This window comes from Podarcis filfolensis (assembly GCF_964270895.1).
Source record: "Podarcis filfolensis genome assembly, chromosome: 11".
NCBI lineage: Eukaryota > Metazoa > Chordata > Lepidosauria > Squamata > Lacertidae > Podarcis > Podarcis filfolensis.
In genome coordinates, this window is record NC_139613.1 from 15829456 (window position 1) to 15852244 (window position 22789).

A 22789-nucleotide genomic window follows, 5' to 3' on the forward strand; every position below is an offset into this window, starting at 1 on the left:
TTAAAATTCAAACCCTCAATTTTAAAAAATTCTAGTCTGTATTTATGCTTACTTATTAATACATGAAAATTTTCAAGCGTTCAAAGTGCTTCACATGTATCATCTAGTTTACTGAGCTGGTGCCTCCACCTACAGTATTTGCGTGAATCATGTGGATCACCCTGCAAGCATCTTCTGTGATGCTATGTTTTGCTTGTAGCACAAACTGCATAGCTTTCATAGGTGGTGGGTGGGTTAGGAATGGTTGTTATGTGAACCAAGTGGCCAGGACAAATAGGTATATGGTTCATTTCAACTCTGATCTTTTCCCTCTCACTAACTTTACCAAGGAACAGATTAAAAAACGAAACACAAAGGGGAAAATATAGCAAGGTGTCACTCCTCCGGCTGTGATTTATTCACAGTGAAATGGTCTCCCAGAAAAGAAAATGTGCTACCCTCCCAGGCTCCATTAGCACCTAGCTTACCATCAGGCATGTGATGAATGCAGGGAGCGATGCTTATTCTAGCAGATGTGATAAAGGCCAGGGCTTTCTGGTGCCTGACATTTTGCAAGACTATGTGGGAAAACAACCCCATGGGCAGTCTCAATAAGGATAATGTTGTCAACACTTACTATCAGGACTTTTCCCCGCCATCACGCCTTGGCACATTTCCTGAAATCTTTAAGTACCCTTGGCACTTAAAGAGAAAGGCGTTTCAAAGATTTTGGCGGCGTTCCTGGACTCCAAAGACAGTGCAATGAAGAATGCAAAGCAGAACTCAAAACCTGCCAATCACAGTAATGCCAAGCACTTATCACACACTTCTAAACTTTCATCCATAGTACTGACCTCAGTCTGAAAAACCACAAAAAGCAGAAACTCCCATAAACTATTCTTAGCGTTCCGAAATGAACTGTTTCTCTCAAGGCTTGCTTCAGATATGTCAGCATTCATAAGCAATTGGTTATTTCATCGCCATCTTATAATGAATTTCAGAATGTGAACTCTGCCATGAGACCTAGTGTCTAACTCAGATGAATGTAACTGTAAGAAAACAGATTTCTGGCCCATGTGGTTGGAAAGATAAGCTTTCAGAAAGCTAACAGTATGCCTCCTAAGTGTTGCAATGCTAGGAATCAGCACACAACTTCCAGAAGCCACAGTGTACAACTTTCTCTGCCAGTATACCATGTGATTTGAATTTTCTTCTACTCCAGCATTCCACTAACATAGTGGTTCACACATTTTTAAGATGGTTCCTTAGAATTAATGCCAAACCATGGATTCTGAGTGGCTGCCAAACCAGGATTTGAAGCTACAATGCAACATTGAGTTGCAAACCAATTTGGGCAAATTATGGTTTTACATTAAATCCCAAACAACCCAGAGTTTCAGAGGCATGTAACACCTGAAGATTAGGTAAGGTAAGACAAGAGAGGTGGAAAACTGCACAAATCATGTTTTATCTGTCTGGAACATAAATCATTATTTGGATAGTTAGTATAGTTTCTTTATCATTTGGATTACGTCTTGAAACAATACTTTGTCCTAACTGACTCTCCATAAATCTTGTTATCAAAAATGTGAACTCAAAGGCATTGTGTGTCTAGTTCTGCCAGAGATGAGTTCGTTCATTCGTGTGTGTGTTTAAATCATTTAGGTTTAGATACCCACAATACACAAAGATGTCAAATCTGTAACTCCACTTCCACAGATATCTCACAAAATTTGTACAATGGAAAGAAGGGCTGGGGGAAAATCCTAGATATGATTGTGACCTAATCCCTCTCAAGAGGGCAGGGAGGGAAGATACTTTTCTTCTTCTTCTCATGTCCCAGTATCTGCAGAAGCAAAAGAAACTTTATTATGTGCCAGTCACAAGATCACTCCAGATCTTTCCTTCGACATTGCTAAACCATAGAGGGCTGAAAAAAATCTCAGAATAGAGAGCAAACTTTTGCCTTCATCTTCATCTCTAGTTTGGACTGCTAGGCTTTGGAGTTTCCTAACCTACTGGTTTTGGGGGACTTCAACGTCCATGCTGATACTGCCCCCTCCTCACAGGCTCTGGACCTGGTGTCCTCTATGGCAACACTAGGGCTCTCCCAGGTGGTTTTGGGCCCCACACATCAAGCAGGCCCCACACTGGATTTGATCTTTGGCGCAGGTGTAGATGTGATCATGTCCTCCCTTGTAGAGGTGCCATGGTCTGATCACTACGAAAGCTCATACAAGCAGACATGAGCATCACACTACTTGCAGGCTTTCCTGGTAGTGAGAAAATCTGTCCTCAAGTGTACTACAGTCATGCCTCTTGTTACGTTTGCTTCATAATACGCTTTTTCAGGTTGTGTCCCGCGGCGACCCGGAAGTACCGGAAAGGGTTACTTCTGGGTTTTGCCACTCACGCATGCGCACAAAATGACATCACACGCATGCGCAGAAGCGGAGAACCATGACCCACGCCTGAGCAGATGCGGGTTGTGTTCCTTTCAGATTGCGAACGGGGCTCCGGAACGGATCCCGTTTGCAACCAGAGGTACCACTGTAATCAGAATTCACAGTTACATCATACATCATGGTGCTTTTCACAATTAGGAACACAAAATGCAAAATTACATGCTTGCTCTGTTTCAGGCACTTTCAAGATAATCGTTTATTTACTGTAGGTAAAAAGCTAGTATACAGATTGGGGATCCCTTTAAATTTCAACTACAGTTAAACGCCATCTAGTAATTTCTGCTTTCAATGTTAACCAAAAATTTCTACATACCTGCTCCACTATTAGTGTGTTCTGTTATTCAAAACAAAAAGGTCAGTCTTTTATTTGTTCAATGCATAATATTTACATTGTGAATGGAGCTAGAACAAGCAATGGTAAAGAGGTAATAAACTTTAAAAAGCCAGTTTATATATTTTACAATAATGTGCTAATCAGCATAATTGTATATAAAAATTAAAACATAGTAGAGCTTCCTACTACAGAAGTCGTAATTGGTTGAACTGTAGTAATTACCTGCTAACAATTTACATGCAACACTTGTTAAGATTGACAACTGATTTTTGTTTAAGTGTTAAGTTGATTAATGGCATGAGACACAATTTTAACTTGTGTACAAACAGAAATTGAAGTCTGCAACCAAGAACTGTACTCATCACAAGCCTCTTCCAAAAAAAGGGGGGGGGAATGATAAAATGTTCTCATCATACAACAAATGTTATAAAGGCAACATACAAGAAGAATGTACCTGGATGGCACAAACTCCATAGAAGGAAAGGTCAGGCACGCACACATGCACACCTTTTTTTTATAGGAGGCCCATCGTTCCACCAAGAGGCAGTGGCTGAAAGCAAATGATAGAAAGCGAGATGCACAACTAATTCAGATTTGGAAATTTACTAAAATGTGCTTGAGTGTTAATATACAATTCTATATACAGACCACACTGGAATGTATCCCACCCCTTTGCAAAACAACCAGACTTTTTGATACTAGCCTTAGGATTCAGTTATTTTTAAAGTAAACAAACAAAAACTCAATAAAGAGTTACATGAACAGCAAAATGCACGAGATGGCTGAACTATTTATTGAGTCGATCTGGGGATATTTTTGCTTTAGAAATTGTTTGAGCACTTCCACATGTATGTCTAGGAAGAAGGGGGCAATCTACTAGGTTTTGTTGTGGCACCAATCACCACTCCATTTCAGCAGGATTCTGTGCGAGGTTCCAAAATAACCCTCAGTGATTTAACGGAACCTGTTCAACTGCACTCCAAAAGGCTCACTTTGGGTGCTTCCAACATGCCTTCGTGATTTTAGCCACGGATAAAATGCTGCACTTTGCTGAGGCAGATGATACACTTGGATCTACTTGAAACCAGATGCTTGATTCCCTCCTGGAAGTGCTTTCTGCGTGAAACCATCCCAGTGGAAGAAAGAGGGGTACAATAAAAACCCAGACACAGTAACTTAGATCGGATACGAAACAGAATGTCAATGTGGCCGTCAAGCATGTTGAAGAACAGGAAGCTCTCTTGAACCAGCAGAATCCTGTAGTAGACACACACACACACACACGGAGAAACAGAACACACCACCTACCGTTCCCATGAACAAAAGCTTGAACAAGAGCTGATTTTCATCATATGAAGAGAGGTACAAGGTGACAGAAAACATGAATCGTCAATAGAAGATAAACTGATTGACATGAAATGGGGAAAAGAACACTTGAGCAGTCTGATTGCAGTTATTTTGTGAAGGCTGCTACTACAGCCCACAGGACCTCATTTGTGTTGGCCTTCATACATTCGACTTCAGGGTCTAAATCCAGGAGCTGCCGCACTCTCTTTGTGGCTAGGTCATACTGCTCATCCAAAAGGGGGGCAAAAGCGTTCTCAAGGACATCTGATGCATGGGCTAAGTAAATGAGAGCCAGCAAGCGCTTGTCCATGCGGTGGGGGTCATTCACCCATCTGTCAAGAACAGCTTCTTGAACTTTCTTGATGAGGCGCTGCTTAATGTTGTTGTTGGTGAGAGGGTGTGTGGTCATGTCAAAGAGGAGAAAGTTCTGTTTCTCTGTAGTCAAAACCCCCTTTTCCACCAGGTTTTTGGCTAATCGTTCACGTACGTTTCGTAACTGGTAGTGCAATTTTAATGGATTCCATGTCTCACCTAAAATAAGGCAAAAGAACAAACAAGCCCCTGAATGTTTTGCTGGTATTCTGTTGGTTAGCAAGGGTAAACGAGACAAAACAGGACACAGTAACACAGCACAGAGGCAAAAATGCAGTATTAATTGTCACGTTAGGTATAGAAAGAATGCTTCACTTAATGACCAGCTGCAAAGATGATCCACAGAGCAGCTTGCAAATAGTACTTTGGTTGAGGAGTTCCATGCTTGCAAACTAGCTAACAAGGAATGACTCCCTAAACTATTCCCCAAATAAACCTCAAAAATTTCCCAGTGGATGAAATAATTTTCCCAGAAGTTTGTCACCTATTCTAATGTCAATAAAAACTTTCTGCACAAGGCAGTCAATTTGTACCAAGTCTGCTTACAGTGAGCTGTGTTGAGACAAATATGGTGACCATCTAAAGGGGGGGGGGATCAAAGCTACTATTTGGAATATTCACCAAATACTAAAAAAGGTTTATTATGAAGATCGAAGAAAACTGTGAAAGGCAGTTGCCTGTTTATCAAAACTAGAATGAAAAACAAAATGGAAAAACAACAGTCTCCTATCATTCTAAATACTTGCTAGCTTCTGAAATAAACTGGTATCTGTCTTATTGGAGTGCATTGAGGATAGACTGTTCATTTCAATTAAACTCTGAAGTGTATTCTATGCATGTATGGGGTGTTAAGGGATGGCTAATACCTCTGCTGGAGGATGAACCACGCTCCTTTTGGGGCAGTTTGTCTACCTCTGCTTCCCATTCCGTACTCTGCTCTCAACCTCCTAGAAGTTGACAGCATGCAACAGTGGCCACACCCCGGGAAACGGCTTTGACCGGCCAGCTAAACCAGGTCAAGGTAGTCGATGGGTCTCAAACCCTTGGTGAGCTAGGGACTTCCCCTGCATGTGAAGATATGCTTCAGCAGATTGAACAGATGAGACCAACAGTGGGTCCAACGGTCAAGAAGGCAGTAGGGCTGGGCAATATCTGATGAAAACACCATACTATATCACCAGCTAAATATCATATTTTGATATATCACAATACATATCTACAGCAGTGAACATATCTACAGTGGCAGAGGTCCCGCCGTACCTCCCTGCAGCAGTGAAGGGTGCGCTGCCCTTCCCTGCAGCAGCAGGGCCTTGCCACACCTCCCTGCGGCGACAGAGGCCATACCTCCCCATGGTGGCGGAGGGTGTCCAACACTTCCCAGCAGCAGCTGAGGGCCTTGACAAGGCTCCCTGTGGTGGTGGAGGGAGGGAGAGAGCAAAGCTGGAGACACCATGCCTGCAAATTTTTTGCAGAGTATCTGGAAAGTATCCTTCAGCTGAACTACCCTCTGGTAAGCTGTTCCTTTTGTTCACCGGGTATATTGTCTTGTTGAAACACTTATCACAATGTTATTTTATAACAGGTATTCAATGTTATGGTGATTTATTGCACAGCCCTAAAAGGCATTTACTGCACATGCTGTAGAGGGAGTTGAGGAACAGATGGGGCTGGGAGAAGGAGAACTCTGATCTTAAACCTTCACTGTCTTGCAACTATACTCATTCATGAAAAGGGCTTCAGAAGTAAACCCCAAAGAAAAATCCGTACTTGCTGCCTTGCGGGATGTCTTCAAGAGAAGAAAAGGCTACAAAATAAACCCTTTACAAATCTGAAGTGAGTCCCTAAGACAGTTGGGGGCGCCTTGTGTGGTCCCTTCCAGCAACTTCTGCAGTCAAGCTGGTCCCAAACATATTGCTCTGTTTTCCTTTGGACCACATCAGCAAGGGCAAGAGGGAGTCTTGCCATCTGGGGAGCCCAGGACCTCCATACACATTGCCCAGGCTTGTGTCCTGGAGAAGTTATTTTGGTACTGGCTAATGCAACAGAAACAATGCAGGAGGCAGCAGTTACGAGTTACCAATCTCTGCACCCTCAGCAGGTGCTGTGATTCTCCAAAGGTTGGTCTTCACCCCCAGAGGCGAACTCCATTTTCTATCGAGGTAAAAGGGTGCCAACAATAAAATTTCATTTCAATTAAGTGACACTACCTGCACCTGCTAAAAGAGACACTATAGATAAAGTCACCGACCAAATTAAAACCTCCAACCAAATTAGTCTCATGAACAAAACATTTCTAAAATGCCCCCCAATATACTGTGTGCTATAAGAGAAGGCATAGGGCATGCATTGGCTCAAGGTGATGTGAACCCGAAGACAAGCAATGAAGCATATTTGCTCCAGCAAAAATAAATTGAACATTTAAAATAGATTTTTTTTTTAATCCATTTTGATTTTCCACAGTAGCTTGGCGACACCTTGTGACCAAACCTCCTAACTACAAGGAACTCTGAATAAGCAATTCAGACAACTATTTTGCGTTCAGAAATTGTAACTCTTCAGAGATTTGTGTAAATGTTTTACAGGACTCACTTTCTTATGATATGCAGAAGCGATGGTACATAAAGCTATCAGGATATTTTATCAAATATTATATTAGTTTGCTTTAAGACTGAACGCGTTTAGCCAACATGTCACCCCTGTTAGCAGTACCAGCACCCCGTGGAATATGAGGGGTGGTGGCACGCTGAGAAGACTTTCTCTGTGATGGAATGTCTCCCCCGCCAGCTGCTCCCCAATGAGGTATAGTGCAGTATGCTTTCTGTCAGCTGGTTAAAGCACACCTCTATGCCTTTGGGGATGATGGACTGAGATTAAGTGAATGTTGTCCTTTCTACTGTATTCTTAGTGCTGTTACAGTTTTAATTAAAGTTCTTTTATATTGTAATATTTTTTTTGTAACCCATTCTGGGACCGTTGGCAAATGATGGGCTATAAATAAATAACATTCTGCAAAAGCAGAATTCATTATGAAAGGCCATTATTGCCCATTGCAAGTACCAGTCCCACCCCGAGGCTGAAGTCTGCTGACGTTGCTGGCCCAAGAGGGTCAAACCATGTCAGAAAGCAGATGGACTTTGAAAAGGAAACCAACTCAAGAAGTTGCTGCCAGCGTGCTGATGCTAGGAAGGAACAACAAGGAATGAGAGTCCAAGTTTAGTTCCTATGAAGGCGGTAAGCCCATACCTGGTCTGTACCACTTCAGACTGTGGGTATGGCTACTCTATACGTATACATAAATCAATTCCTGCTCACAGAAAGATAGCATGTCAGGGAGAAGACTGGGCTAGAATCCTTCCCCCTGATATTCTACATTTATACATGGAGGGGATTGCAGGGAGAACATTCAATCATGAAATCCCTAACCACTGTCTAAAGTGGTACAGACCAAAATTTATTTCTTCTTTGAGTGAGAACTTCAGTAGGAATTAGGGTGACATTTCCATTTGCAGAAATGCTTCTAGCATAATGATTTGGGGGTTTGTCACACACAAAGGAATGCAAGTATGGAAATATGATTCAAAATTCTGCACAAAGGCATTACAGGTTTTAAAACTAAAAGCACAACACACCCACAGAGTACATTTGGAAATGTATAGAGCCTAGTGTTCAGGAGAAACCACCAGGGAACTGCAAATGGTTTCCAGGAGTCAGGGGTAGGGGACCTCGTACCAATCCCTGCCTCTCTTTTTGTTCCCAGGCAGCTTCTCTGCCCCACCCCCACCCCAAATTCCCACACAAACATCAGTGCCTCATCTTCTTTTCTGGCTCTCTTCCATTCACATCTCCAAATACTCTAATTTTGGAACCAGAATTGTGCAAAGTGCATAAAAATAGGGTTTTCCCCTAAGTGCTTACAAGCATTCTCTCACTGATCTCAACTAAACTATTTTGCTAGTATCATCGACAATTGTATTAACCCCATTTTATGGTTGGAAGGGCGGAGGAAGCAAATTATTTACAAATTACCTTCTGCACATATATCTCAAGATGATATACAAAATAAAATAAAAGTACCTATAACAGTTAAAACCAGACAAAACACTGTATTTTTTCATCTATAAGACACCCCCCATGTATATGATGCCCCCTATTTTGGGGGACTCAGATTTAAGAAAATGGGAGGAGATTGCCCAGAGTATAAGACACCCCCTAATAAACAGTATTGTTTAGGGGGGAAAACCTAGTCTTATACACAGAAAAATACGGTAACTGCTAGACAACAGTATGACTGAATTCATATTTCAACAAGAGGCTCATTCAGTGCTCACCTCACCTCTCTGAATGACTATTACAATGTCAGCTGCACTGCTAAAATTACCTAATTTAAGAAATGAACTTCAAGAACAGAATCTGATTTTCTTGAAAACCGTAAACATTGCCTCTGCCAGAAAAGCTCCAGGTTTCTCTCATTTTCATTAGTCTCTCTGTTCTTCCTCTCTACTGCTGAACAGCCAAAGCAGGAGGGAACACAGGAATGTGTCACTGAGATATAAATATGCAATCCTAAACTCATTCTCCAGGGAGTAAGCCCCAGTGAATTCACTGGAACTAACTTGACTACATGAACATTACTACTAATCAACATGCTGCAGACATAGGATATTTAATGAAGATGGAAGAATATTAGTATAAAAAGAACAAAGAGTGGGAAATAAGAGCCAAGTACATACATACCCTGATCTAGGTAGTCAAAATACAAAAGGCGCAATTCACCTGACTAAACTTGTGTGTTAAGATTTCATGAAGTAATTAACACTGACCAAATCTCCCACACCCTCCCATTGCTGAATCTAAACCTGGTGATCCTGTATGCTGCTAAACAGCAGCTTAATTCTACTCCAGAGATAGCGAGAGCATTAACTATTTCCTTCCACCATTCCAACACTGCCATCCCCAAATTTATTCGACGGAACACTGGTGTTTAAATTTGATCTTCACAGCATCCAAAGTTGTTACTCATAATTTGGACAGAAGGCATCACTTGATAAGGAACTTATCAAGCCCTATGCTTGAAAACTCGCTCCTTAAAACCAGTGATGCATGGCAGCCCAAAAGTTTGTTAAACATTAAAAAATGTTAATTTCCAAAGATTTATCTTACCACTAAGCAGCTCTATCCAGTTCTGCACTGTTTCAGGAGGCTGTGTCTCCTTAATGTGCTTCAGAGCTTCATCAAGTAGAACATCCCCTGTAGGAGCATCTGATTTGCAGATCACCTGATAGGAAATATAAGAGTTCACTCCATCACCTCAAACTTTTGCTTTTAACTCTTTAAGCACCAAGTGGAGAAAAAGTGTGTCTCAGTACTACTTTTTTATATCTTGAGGCTCAGTGTTGGAATATTCCCACTTCTTGTACCAATGTCATTGTTTTTGGGAAACCAAACCAAGTATCTTGCTTTTGAAAAGGAAAACATCTGAATCCATGGGAAGGCAATGCTCCATATATACCACCCCATTCAAGTCAACCAAGAAATAAAAGTCCCAAACCATTCCCTCTAGGTACATTAGCATCCTTTTTTATTTAGACAAATAGTTACTTCATGAAAAACACATTATATTAATAGCATACTACTTTCTGTTGCAACCTGAAACCACAGTATACAGGGCATATGGAGTCACATTTACCTCAAAAAATGCCCAGAAAAAATAAATACAGAGGGATAAGAGAGCTCTCCAATTTAAGCACCAAAACTTCCAAAGCTGCTGCAGAGGAAAAAACAGTGCCAGTGGAGAGACATAAGAGAACTACACACAATATCCAGGCAACAAATGAAAAACCAACAAAATAGATTCATTGTATTTTTACTGTTATTTTTATTCATAATTAGAATGCTCTGAGCTAGGATTATCAACCTGTGTAAGTTACCACTGTCACCCTTTTTCACCATAATGTTCTAGTTCCCTAAAAGGCTGTAGGTGATGCAGATATGAACCCATATCACCCCCCTTGACAGGAGGAAAATAATAATCTCCCTGCCACTCTAAAATCCCTTGCATACGGACAGCAAACAAAGTTATGGAGGTTTGTCTGGAATGTCTTCTGTTCCCTGACCCCCTGTACATAATACTTAAGAGAGGACAATCTGTCAATAAACAATAATCTATTCCTAAACATATGCTTTGTGGTCATAGAGATAATTAGAACGCTTCACAGAAGCAATAATTCCAATAAAAGCCACATTAAATGTCTGTTAAAATTTTTTTGATGATTAAATAATTCCTTTAACAGACATTTTATTTGACAACAATCAAGCTCACTAAAAATTTATATTATGGAGGACAGCAACAAAAAATGCCAAAATACTAAATTTAATAGACGTCATTATTTGGAGCCTAGAAATGCTAATTCTCTCATTAGATCTGTGCTCTCACTGCTTGAGCTCCAATTCTTCTGGGAAGCCAGTATCTAGCTATTAAGGCCTGGCTAATGAATGTTTACTAAGTCCTTCACAACACTGAGGGAAATTTATACCATCAGATGGAAGAACACATTAGCCAGAATACAGAGAATAAAAGCCAGTCAGAGGTTCAATAGAAACTTGGTTTCTAAAGAATGGCCTAAGCATAAAACGTAGGAGGATAATCCAACTAAAACATGCTCAGTGCAGAACCATTGAAATCAGTGAACGTTAATTGTTCATTGATTTCATCGGCGTATGACTAACATTGGATGCCACCCAAACTCTTGTAGTACCAGCTTTAATATACCTAGATACATATTATTTATTTGGTATATGTGGTCCAATAATATGCACTTTGCTACTATGTATGAGCAACTCCACTGATTAGCACAAAATTAAAATATGATGGCTGAAGCTTTTTAAAAAGCATAATACATCATTTTAAGCAAATGACTTCTCTTCATGGTGACCCCAATTTAGTACAAGGTTACGGCATGTTAGTACTTATTTTGGAAAAAGCTTTCAGTACCTACAAACAATAAAAAATAATTTGGAAACCTAACAAGAACACCCCCCCCCAATTTACATGGGGGTTATGTTGTGAGGCACCACATGCATACGTGATATTGCGTATAATTGAGGCACCCATTGGAAAAGCCTGCAAACACCCTCTAAACACCCTAGAAAAACCCTTTAAAAAACCAGCACATGGCTGGTGACCTTGGCAGTTGCAGGTGTGATCGCAGACCCTGCTGCCCAGATCTCCTTCTCCCAGATCTTGATGGCATGGATGCTGGACACATTCCTGCCAAACTTGTGTGCCATCGCACACACACCCATGCCTTCTTGTAAACAGTCCAGCAATTTCAGTTTTTGCTCTAGTGTGGAACCAGTCATTGCTTCTTGGGTTTTGGGTTTGTCAGCACCTGAGAAGGGTGATAATGCCTCAAAACACCTCTCCCCAAAAGCTCAAAAAAATCCTGACTTAAAAAAGCTCCCCCCAAACGCCACAAAATATCTATTATTATTTTTTAAAAAAACAACCTCAAATACATTCACCAGACACTCCTCCTCCCAAAACTCCTCCAAAGTTCATGACAATTGCTCTCTCACAACCTCCTTCCTTAAACTCCAACTTGCCACAATTATGGCCAATAAATAACGTAGCTTTTAGGTCTGACTCTTCTTAAAATCACCTATGTAAAATATTCTAGAAATAGTCAAGCAAGCTATTATATAACCTTGGTATTTCAAGGAACATTCCTGCATTTCTGGCACACCAAAGAATCTTGGAAGCTCTATGAGGAAGGGAGCAGATCCATTTCAAGATAATCATAACTAAATGCAGCTGAACATAAGCAGTAACTGTCTACTTACACAAAGACGCAATTCTTAACAGAGAGGTAGTGTGGAAACCTTTCAAAACATGCTTTTTAAAAAAGGTGAGCAAAAGATAATATTGACAGGGCAGACTGCACATACAACAGCATTTTTTCATCACAAGATCCCTCAGAAAAAATAAATTGCCTTCATATAATGCCAACAAAATCAACCGCAAAGAGCAACATAGACTGATTCATCTCCACATAGTAGGCCCTGGATTCAGCAAATTGCATAAGCACTACATGTTTAATATTAGATATGTGGCTTAAGGAACTTAAAATCGATTAGATACAAGCGTTCTTGCCACCTCTTTACAAATACTGAATTGAGTATGTAAAAGGCTTGGTACAGTTTGAATAATTGTATGGGATATAATTTTTAAGACCTACATGTCATTTTATCCTCCGATTCTTACCTTTCTAGTTAACAAACTTTTGCGTCTCATTCCAAATGCCTCCAGCTGAAGACGCCCTCTCAGTGCTAATTCAATTAACATGCAGCCACGCAGCCCAGAGGAAATGCAGTCATTCCAAAATGATGTATAACCCTGATGGGAAAAAAGTCTCTGTAAGTTTTCTTTTATCCATGTAAAAATAAATAATATTCATTATAACACTTTCAGACAAAAAGAAGAAAAAGAATTCCGCCCTCTTCACATGCTCCAAAGTAGCTAAAGAATTTAAGAATAAACTAAATAGTGAAGAACATATCCAAGCTTCCCCCCGTTTTTTGACTTCTAAAGTATAGTGATAAAAGCTTTCTAACAAGCTTTCATGAAATGTGATTCATCTTTACAGAGATTTTGAACTTTACTCCAAAATGTTAAAATATTGATTTCTTTCAATTTAGGCAGTCTAGTTTGAATGAAGTGGGTCTATTTTTCTAAGAGCTGGAAAACAGACTTTTATTTTCAGTTCACATGTAATTCCAAGTCAAACCATGGCTTAGCCTTGTGAAGCGTGGCAGTAGGAGTGTAGCAGCTGAAAGCTTTGCTCCGAGAATCCATACTTTTGTTTCTTTGTGCAAGTCATGTGCTAAGTCATGGTTTGTGCTAAGTCATGGTTTGGCTGAGAGTTACATGTGACCTGAACCAGACATCTCAAAATATACTTGTTTCAAATGGTTCATTTTACCAGGCTTAGGATTATGCATTGCAGGGGGTTGGACTAGATGACCCTTGGGGACCCTTCCTACTCTACAATTCTATGGTACTATGGTAAATAGTTGCAGGAATCACAAGTTCAGTAAAAACAAAGAAGCTTTGAAACAGGTATACTTCTTGCTTCACAAGAATTTGCAGTTAAAGCCACAAAACTTCACATGCTGAAATACTTTATTCTGGTTGAAGGAAACTTAAACCAATAAAATAAACACTATTCAAACTAGCTCTAACATTATCCTTACAATACTGGCCAAGGAATTTTTAACACATCTTTTCCTCTTTCCACAAAATAACATTTTATCATTTCAAAATGCCTGCTTTTCAAACCAAAGCATTAAAATACTCTGGAAGCAGTGTGTGTACACCTTCAAATATGCTGTCAAAATAAAAGAGAATTTTCCCAACATATTGTAGATGTGAAAGCTTTTGAATTTCACTGGGGCTGTTCGGTACCCTCCTTGACTGCCTTTTTTGTGAATGGAATGTGTTCTTGAATTGTGATGCCTCTTGCTTGTCTGAATGTGTGTGTGTGTGTGTGTGTGTGTGTGTGTGTGTGTGTGTAAAAAAACAAACTTTTGTATGGCTGGGATGTACGTAGCCTACTGGAGAAAGCTAAGAGCCACATCTATGCTTCATTCAACTTTGCCTCTATCCCAGCCATCCCACTCCAAATTTACCTTGTAGTCCAAAGAAAGATTTTGCAAACTATTGTGGTTTTTAAAATGTTTATTAGTTCATTATTTACAAATTCAGTCTACCTGCTAGGTTATTTTTTATTGATGATAGGTACAGCGCAGCATCCTCAGGCAGCAAGCACAGCATAAATTTCTAATTACAACAAAAAGCTGAATCTTTTACCTAAATTCACAGGCACAACAAACGTCTATGCTCAATTAAGACTCTGCACATATGACTCTAAATTAAGACAGGTCAGAAAGCTCTATGCTGGAAGTTTAAAACAAAGAAGGATGTTTATACCTAAAGTATAGGCAATCATAATGACAAAAACTCAAGTATTAATGAAAAAGTTCCTGTTAAGTCACAGTAGAATCCAACGTAATGCTAAGACAATTACAGTGGTACCTCGGGCTACATACGCTTCAGGTTACATACGCTTCAGGTTACAGACTCCACTAACCCAGAAATATTACCTCGGGTTAAGAATTTTGCTTCAGGATGAGAACAGAAATCGTGCTCCGGCAGTGCGGCAGCAGCAGGAGGCCCCATTAGCTAAAGTGGTGCTTCAGGTTAAGAACAGTTTCAGGTTAAGAACGGACCTCCGGAACGAATTAAGTACGTAACCAGAGGTACCACTGTATCTCATCAATGTAAGGATTTCTGCTTGTACAACTACCCCGTGTGCACCCTAAATCTGTTCTGGGGGCTCCCGTAACCCTCCACAGAAGAGGTGCTAAGGGAGATTATTTCCTACTGATTTTACAATACAAAACTGCAGTGTGAACTGAGAGGCATATACTTGTACAAGCTCCGCAAATTTTGGAATATGGACTAAAAGAAAGTATGCATTTAGTAAGCAATCCTAAACTCCCTGGGAGAACAGCTGAGAAGCTATCAGATGTTGTGGACCACCACTTTCACCAACACAGAGAGGTCTGCAGGCAGTGTTCAAAACTCCCATTGTTCTAGGTGCATTGTTAGACAATCAATTTCATTAGTGCGAGCAGTTTCTGAGCTCTGGGTGCAGTACTGCACCTAAGATTTCAGCTTAAAACTGCAGTGTGGAAGGAAAGGAGGGCCTTTTTCTGCCTCCCCACTTCCAGCTACTCTCTGAAGCCTGGAGAAGAGGCCCCCTTAAGAATATTATGGGGGTAGGCAGGGGAAATACTAGACCATGTGAAAAAAGAACTTATTTTAGCTGCAGTTCATTTATTTTCAGCTTTGTATTGTTATGAAAAAGTGTGCCTATATATTCTGTTGTTCCCATAACCTAGGTTTAAGGTTCCATTTGGCTCCTAGCTTTCATGTCTGTGTTTCTGACACGGTCTGCAGGTGCCAGGTCTGCCACTGTCGTTATAAAGCGGTGCTGCACAGACGACTGACCTCAAAATGGGGCATTCCAGTGTGCAGTGTCAGGGAAGGCCTTGGATCCACTGAATCCAAAGTCCCCTCATTTCCCAGACACAACCCTGGAGCTGCTGTAGTTGTTATCTCTCTCACTAAAGTCAATGGTGGAGCAAGAAGGGGAATTTTTAAAGAGCCACGACAGGGGGTGGAATCCATCCTCCATCTTTTGCCCTGACAGGCATGAGCCATCAGGGCGGCTTAGGAAGTGATGGCTTCTTTGCCACAGAATCTTCTCACCACATTAGGACTGTCTTAACTAGGAGAATTCAGTATGTTAGGAATGAAATCGCAACCAGCAGAATTACATGAACTGCAAAATTAGCTGCCTGCATCATAGTCTTAACCTAAAAACCTAAAAACGATGAGAAAGGAAATGTCATAGCCCAGGAAGTAAGCAAAATAAAAGTGAATCTTAATCTGAGGAACAAACAGCCACCAACTCAAATATTTCAGTTTAAATACTTCTGTTTGTTAGAAGAACTTTTGAGCTATTCCTGAGTGACCACTTCATAATTAAATGTATGCCATCATGAGTTTCATGGTGGAGGAAAGTTGAGATATAATGTAAGAAAATAAATATAAATATTTAAACAGCACATTAAATTAACAGTGTACTTTGGTTTTGTTTATTAAATGTGGGTCAAATGCATGCACTAAGGCTACAACCTGATGCACACTTACTGGGAATAAAGCCCCACTGAGCTCACTGGAGTTCATTTTTGACACAAATGCCTGGTTCACACGTCACACTAACCCAAACCATTACTTAGCACAAACATGCAAGTGCCCAGGCTTTCAGGAAGGATAACACAGATGCTTTTCTTCTCCCCAATCGTTTTGCCGGTGTACTATGCTAAGTTACAGTATAGTTTAGTGTGTCATCCGAACCTGGGTTTGTGGTTTAGCTCTCTTGACTTACCATGAGTCATAAACTAAGAACACACTGATTACACAGCTACACAGACATGCTTCATGAGCAAAAATAAGGCAAAGACAAATTATGGAAGCAAAGTGTATCTGAGTAACAAGTTGAAGAACAACTTTCTAGCTCCCAACTTGAGTCAAAACTACACTAAAATTATTCAAATACTAAAACTTCTCTTTCACACTCTTTCTCACACACTATCATGATTTTTCTTCCCTCAGGCCTCCCACTGTCATATCTATTCAGCACTTTGCTGTGAAAATAATACCCGTCTTCCCTCACTCTGAGATGCAATTCCTCTTCTCCACTGGCTTCCTGTCCAAATCACAGATGCTTTACAATCTCCTTCAAAACCCTTCATGCCCCCACTCTGCCCATCCTTATCTCTGTGTGTTTATTTCCCAACACATCCCTGCCTGTGACCTTCGCTCACCAAGATCCACCTCCCTCAGCATCCAAAGGTCTCCTGCTCCCTGAAATGACTCTGTCCAGTTTTCTTTGCTGCCTCTTGTCTCAAACTGCCTTCCAGAAAGAATGTCTCTGTGCAGCCACCTTTATCTCCTTTAAATCCTTCTCCAAAACTCATCATTTCTAGGAAGCCTTTAGATAAGCGCATTAAGATCAACAATGAAACTCAGTTAGTTTTTGCTATGACCTGATGCTTATTGGTATGTGGCAACACAGAGGTAAACATTTTCACTTCAGGCACCAGTATTGTAGAATGAGCTCCCTGCTGAAAAACAAAAGGCCCCATCAGTATTGGCATTCCACGGAGTACTGAAGACACACTTGTTTAAACAAGCATTCCCCTGATCTCCTTACTTGAACCTCCGGCTTTAACTATTTTAATTTTTGTTTTAACTCTTTAAAGGACTTGTTTTAGTGTACATTTAAATTATGGGTGTTTATTTTACTGTTTTGATAAAAATATTTTATTGTGTATCTTATTTATGTGTACAGATATTTTTTGCAATTGATTTTATACTTGTAATCTGCCTAGAAGCCACTTTGACAATTAAGCAATATATAATTCATCATGGTCACACACACCCTTGCCCCAGTCCTGGATGCCCTACTATAACTAAGCCAAAGCATGTGTAACTAAAGTAATCATATATTATTCCTCTATTGTATCCTGTCTATACTTCTTGTAGTAAGCCCATTGGGGTAAGGAAGGACCGGTCACAATTATTTTGTATGCATACAGATAGCACTATAAATAATAAGTTAGCAACCCCCACCACCCTGCAATATTGTAGCATTTGTCCCTCTTTCAGCTTGAAAGCAGAGTGTTATCTAAGAACCACCTTACTCTGAGGGAAGCGGATACAGTGGTACCTCGGGATGCAAATGGGATCCATTCCGGAGCCCCGTTCGCATCTTGAATGGAACATAAGATGTGACGGCGCGTCTGTGCGTGTCATGTTTTGCTGCTTACACGCATGACATCATTTTGAGCGTCTGCACATGCGCAAGCAGCGAAACCCGGAAGTAACACGCTCCGTTACTTCCGGGTTGCCGCAAAGCGCAACCCAAAAGCACTCAACCTGAAGCACATTTAACCCGAGGTATGACTGTATCTAGTTTTCAGAAAGACACCCCCCAACTTGTTTTATCCATTTTATTAGTTTTAATCCAACACCCACAAATTTGGTGTTTGAAAAACACATTATCTGGATGCAAAGTAGTAGTACTCCTTCTGTCATCTTTGGGACAGTGTCCTTCTTACAAAAGTTGTGCTACTTTCTTCTCCAAAACAATTCTCTCCCCATACCATTATAACAACAAGCAAAATATTTTGCTTTATATATTTTCACTGTTCATTCTTTTGACAATGGAAGCCGAATAAAAAGGTTGTGTATAATAGCAAGAAGAGCAATGCAATTCTTTCATACCCTTGATGAGTCAATGAATGATGAGTCAATGAATCTGATCTTATGCTATGGTTTACACAGTAGTTGCTGCAGTTAAAGAGATACTGCAAAGATGTATTTCTTGCTGGAAAGAGGAAAAACTGGTTCAGTCTTCATGGGGTCAGTGATAGCACTGGGTGCTAATGATAGCACATTACAATGACCAGGAGCTGCAAAAGGTTTCCTCCTGCTGCTCAGCAGCAGAAGAAATATATGGCTGTGACCTGTAAGGAAATCTTTGCATTGCTAAGAGATGGCTAAGCTGAAACTTTCTGTATTCCAGGGAAATTCGCCTCCACACCAAGTCTCTGTGTCTAAGGTTTTGTGCGCATTATTCATCATCAGCTTTGTTAAAGCTTTGCTTTCAACAATAAACAAATTAAAGCATATATACAATCAAACCAGAAATGTAATAGTATCCTTGATGTTATAAATGCATTTGTGTTAGTCAAGTCAGTCAGTTTTACTTTTAATAGAGATACTAACAAAACAGAAGGCTTTCTTACTTTTACTTTGCTTTGACATTCCTTAGGGTCATTTTATTCCCGCAAGAAGGGGTTGCTTCTTGTCATTAATATACTGTTCACTATTAGTACAGCTGCAACATTTAGCCAAGTGTTAATGAACCAAAGGGTTTGTATGTGAGCAGCAGAAAAGAATTACATACCCTTCACTGTGCATCTCTCATGCGCTCCAAAAAATGCCATCAGTTTCCTGCAAACTGTAAATTCACTTTCACTAGGATGAGGACCTGATGCCTACAAAGTGCCACAACTGGTGTGTCATTGTACCATCTTTTAAGAAATAATAGACTAGCAGTTCTTCAAAGATGGAAAGCTTGCCTTCAAAAATCCCCAAGGTGTTACTGGACTTTATCCAACAGAAATTAGTATTACAAGCCTACAGTACATAAGTCAGACGGGGGACTGTGATATCGCACTGCTGAAGATGCAACTCACTGGAGATTATTTAGTTCATATAATTTGGAAGAGCTTCATTTCAATCACAATATGGCATGGGGAAGGCCTACAGAATGTGCTTGGCTCAAGCTGTAGGTTTATCTTTGTTTAGCTCATACAGTATTGGGCTATTTACCTATGATTTAGGCCATATATATTAGGAGTGAGGAGCTTAGGGCAACTGAAAGATGGTTAATAGAAGGTTGCCTCTTAGCCATGAAGCTTAAAAGGCCTAGTTCAGCAGAAGACCTACATATTGTCTCTATACCTCTTAAGTCTCACTTTTTAACACTCTCTCTCTGAACACACCCCTTTGTGGCTTCCCTCAATTACAAGAAATCTGAAAAAACAGAAGATTAATACATTGCATAAGACATTATAGAAACAAATAAAAATTAATTTATAAATCTCAAGATGCTATGGGTGCCTTATATGAACTGTACACATATGCTTGCACTGTCAAAATAGTCTGTAAATAAGTAATAACTAATGACAATAAAGCTTGACTTTATATCGCAAAATAAGTACAGTATTTGTTCCAAAATTTGGAAGCAACCACAAAGGACTGACAACTATTATCTGAAATTCATCAGAACAAACAGTACTTTGAGGACTGGACTACAATCATTATTGTTAACTGAAACTCAGAATACATCAACCAACCCCAACAATCTTGCTTATTAGAGAAGTTTGCAATGGCTGGATCCAATCATCAAATTATGCTTTGACCACTGGAAACACCTCCTTAGCTTGCATATGCCTCCCTCCCACAGTTTAGATAACCCAACCTAAAAACTCTAATCTAAACTCTAACGAGCCTGTAACATGTTTTTCAGTATAACTTAATAAAAACTACAGCAGAAACCCCCAAAAGCCTGGAGATGAAGTATAGGGTAATGTACAGCAGCCAAGCTACAAGTGGATGACTTTTCCAAAGATTAAAGAACTCTGGGAAAGAGTGCATCTGAGCATGATCCTTTATGTAAGCCCATGCAAATACACTGTGGGGTCAAAATAGAAGCCAACAACTATCATGAAAAGGGCAGTAATTTTTATTCTACACATAAAAAAATTACCCATGCATTTGATAAAAGCATTCCATTTCTTGGCAAAATGTACCCATAACATAAACCAGAGCTCCATTACTTTGCAAAATTCTGAAATAGCACCTTACAATCTGCAGCACAGGTTTACAAACTTTTCCTCTACTAGATATCCTAAAGAGAGTATCTTGCTCAAGATAGTACTACACTCACTAATAAGCCTGTAGTATGTCAACAAACCCATTCTGCCTATCCAAGTTTGTTTCTTAAATGATGTAAAATGTTTATAAGCATACCCTGTGAGTCATGTGTTTTTCTGGAAAAGAAGTACATTTGAACTTTGCAAAAGGTGTTTTTTTAAATTCCTAAATAGCCACTGCAGCTGGAACACTACAGTCATACCACTTGTTACATTCGGGTCAGGTTATGTTCTTTCAGGATATGCCCTGCGGCGACCCAGAAGTAACGGAACAGGTTACTTCCAGGTTTCGTCGCCCACGCATGCTCAACATGACGTCACGCGCATGCGCAGAAGTGAATTGCAACCCACGCATGCGCAGACGCAGGTTGCGTTCTGCTCATGTTGTGAACGGGGCTCCGGAACGGATCCCATTCGCAACCAGAGGTACCACTGTATAAGAAATTCTCAGACTGTTATGGCCCAGTTGTTTTAATTTACTGCACTAGCAAGTAGGTGCTTAGAATGGAGCCTACCAACTATGCCAGTACACGGTTCCTAAACATAAATGTTCAAAAAAACCAGCTATTAACAGTATTCCAGTCTGAGAAAGTCCAACTACATGGACCTCTGCTCTTAAGAAACTTGATGCCCCTAAGCCAACTTCTACTGAGGGGTTTCAATGCAACTTTGCTGTTTCTCCTGCCCCATTAAGCCCTTCTGTCAAATCCAAAAGCTTTTCACCAGAACGTCCTCCTCCAGTTTTGCTGACACCCCCACCTTCCCTAAGCCCCCTTTACATATAATCTTAAAACCGTTAGCTGCCTCAGTTTCAGTCATACCTGATAAGTTATACTGGAAACACTTGGCATAAAACTATGAGCACTCAACTAGCATGTCCCAGTACATAAATTGGGTATAAGGCGGTGGTTGATGCCCACCTTCAAATTCTGTTCCATTTTCAAAACCTGTTCCTCTTGCAAGATTCTTCTTCTTCTGTCTTTCTCCTATCTGATTTATTGCCATATATTGCAGTTTGAGAATTGAGACTGAAAGCTGCAGTGGGGGACAAGGTGGGAGGAAGGGGTTGCCTTGCAGACAACATGGCATGCTGGGGAGTGTGTGCCTTATATCTCCCTGCCAGTTTTCTGGCAATGCTTTTTTAAAAAACTTCCATTCTAACACTCGTGTCTCGTTCGTTTTAATTTGTTTTTAGCGTCTAATACTTGTGTCTCGTTCGTTATAATTTGGTTTTTTTTGGGGGGGTGCACGTGTGTGTGTGTGTGTGTGTGTGCGTGTGTGGAGCTGTGTCAAGAGACGCTGGCCTACCTTAACCCCTAATCACATACACAACACAACACAACACAACACAACACAACCACAGACAGCCAAGGAGCCCCTCCCCCTCAGACATCTACCAAACCCCGTAGCAACCTCCAGGCCCCTCGACCGACACCACCCCTCACTTTGTCCTCACAATCCCGCCCCCCAGCCCCACATACACAGGGGCAACCCTGGGGGGAGGCCTTTCATGTCCCCTCACCTCACAGACACCCCACCCCACCCGTCCCCTTCACACTTCACAGACACCCCACCCCACCCCGCCACCTTCCCCTTTCGCCGGGCTGCGGGTCCCGCACCTCTCGGTCCTTGAGGCCCAGCAGCAGCACTTCCTCCATGAGCGTGAGGCGCGTTTCCTTGGAGTCGCCCTTCTCGTCGTCGCCCTGCTCGTCCCGCCGGCCTTCTTCCTCCGCGCCTCCCCCGCCGCCACCGCCGCCGCCGCCGCCCCCGGACGCCCGCTCTTTGTCGGCCGCGGCGGCGCTGCGAGAGGCCTCGGTCCGGCGCTGCACTAGGCCCGAGTTTCGCTGGGTCAGGGAAGTCATGGCGGCGGCGGGGGGCCCCGGGAGGACCCTGCTGGAAAGGCTGGGGCTGCGGCCTCCTTGCCGCTCTCGCTCGCTCTCTCCGCTTCCCCCACTCCGGGCGGGAGCTGGGGCGGCCCGAAGCCCTCAGGGAGGGGAAAGGGAGGGAAGGGAGCGGGGGAGAAGGAGCTGGGCCAGCCTGGCTTCCCCTGCGGCACCCGCGGCGGCGGCGGCAGGAGCACCTTCTCCTCCAATATGGCGGCGCGGGCTGACGCGCCAGCAGCTATAGCGGCGGCGGAGGATGTGGCAGGAGGAGGAGGAAG

The 22789-nt window shown here is 41.4% G+C and overlaps 1 protein-coding gene across 1 annotated transcript; it reads right to left on the bottom strand.

Moving 5' to 3' along the window:
* Nucleotides 1–2611: 2611 nt before the first annotated feature.
* Nucleotides 2612–22789, bottom strand: GOLPH3 (golgi phosphoprotein 3). The gene is made up of 4 exons (XM_083575871.1): nucleotides 22248–22789; nucleotides 12758–12889; nucleotides 9658–9772; nucleotides 2612–4656 (listed from the first exon to the last, which is right to left on the bottom strand). Exons 1-4 carry the CDS (start codon nucleotides 22488–22490, stop codon nucleotides 4232–4234), a joined length of 915 nt encoding a protein of 304 aa, XP_083431997.1. The 5' UTR covers nucleotides 22491–22789; the 3' UTR covers nucleotides 2612–4231.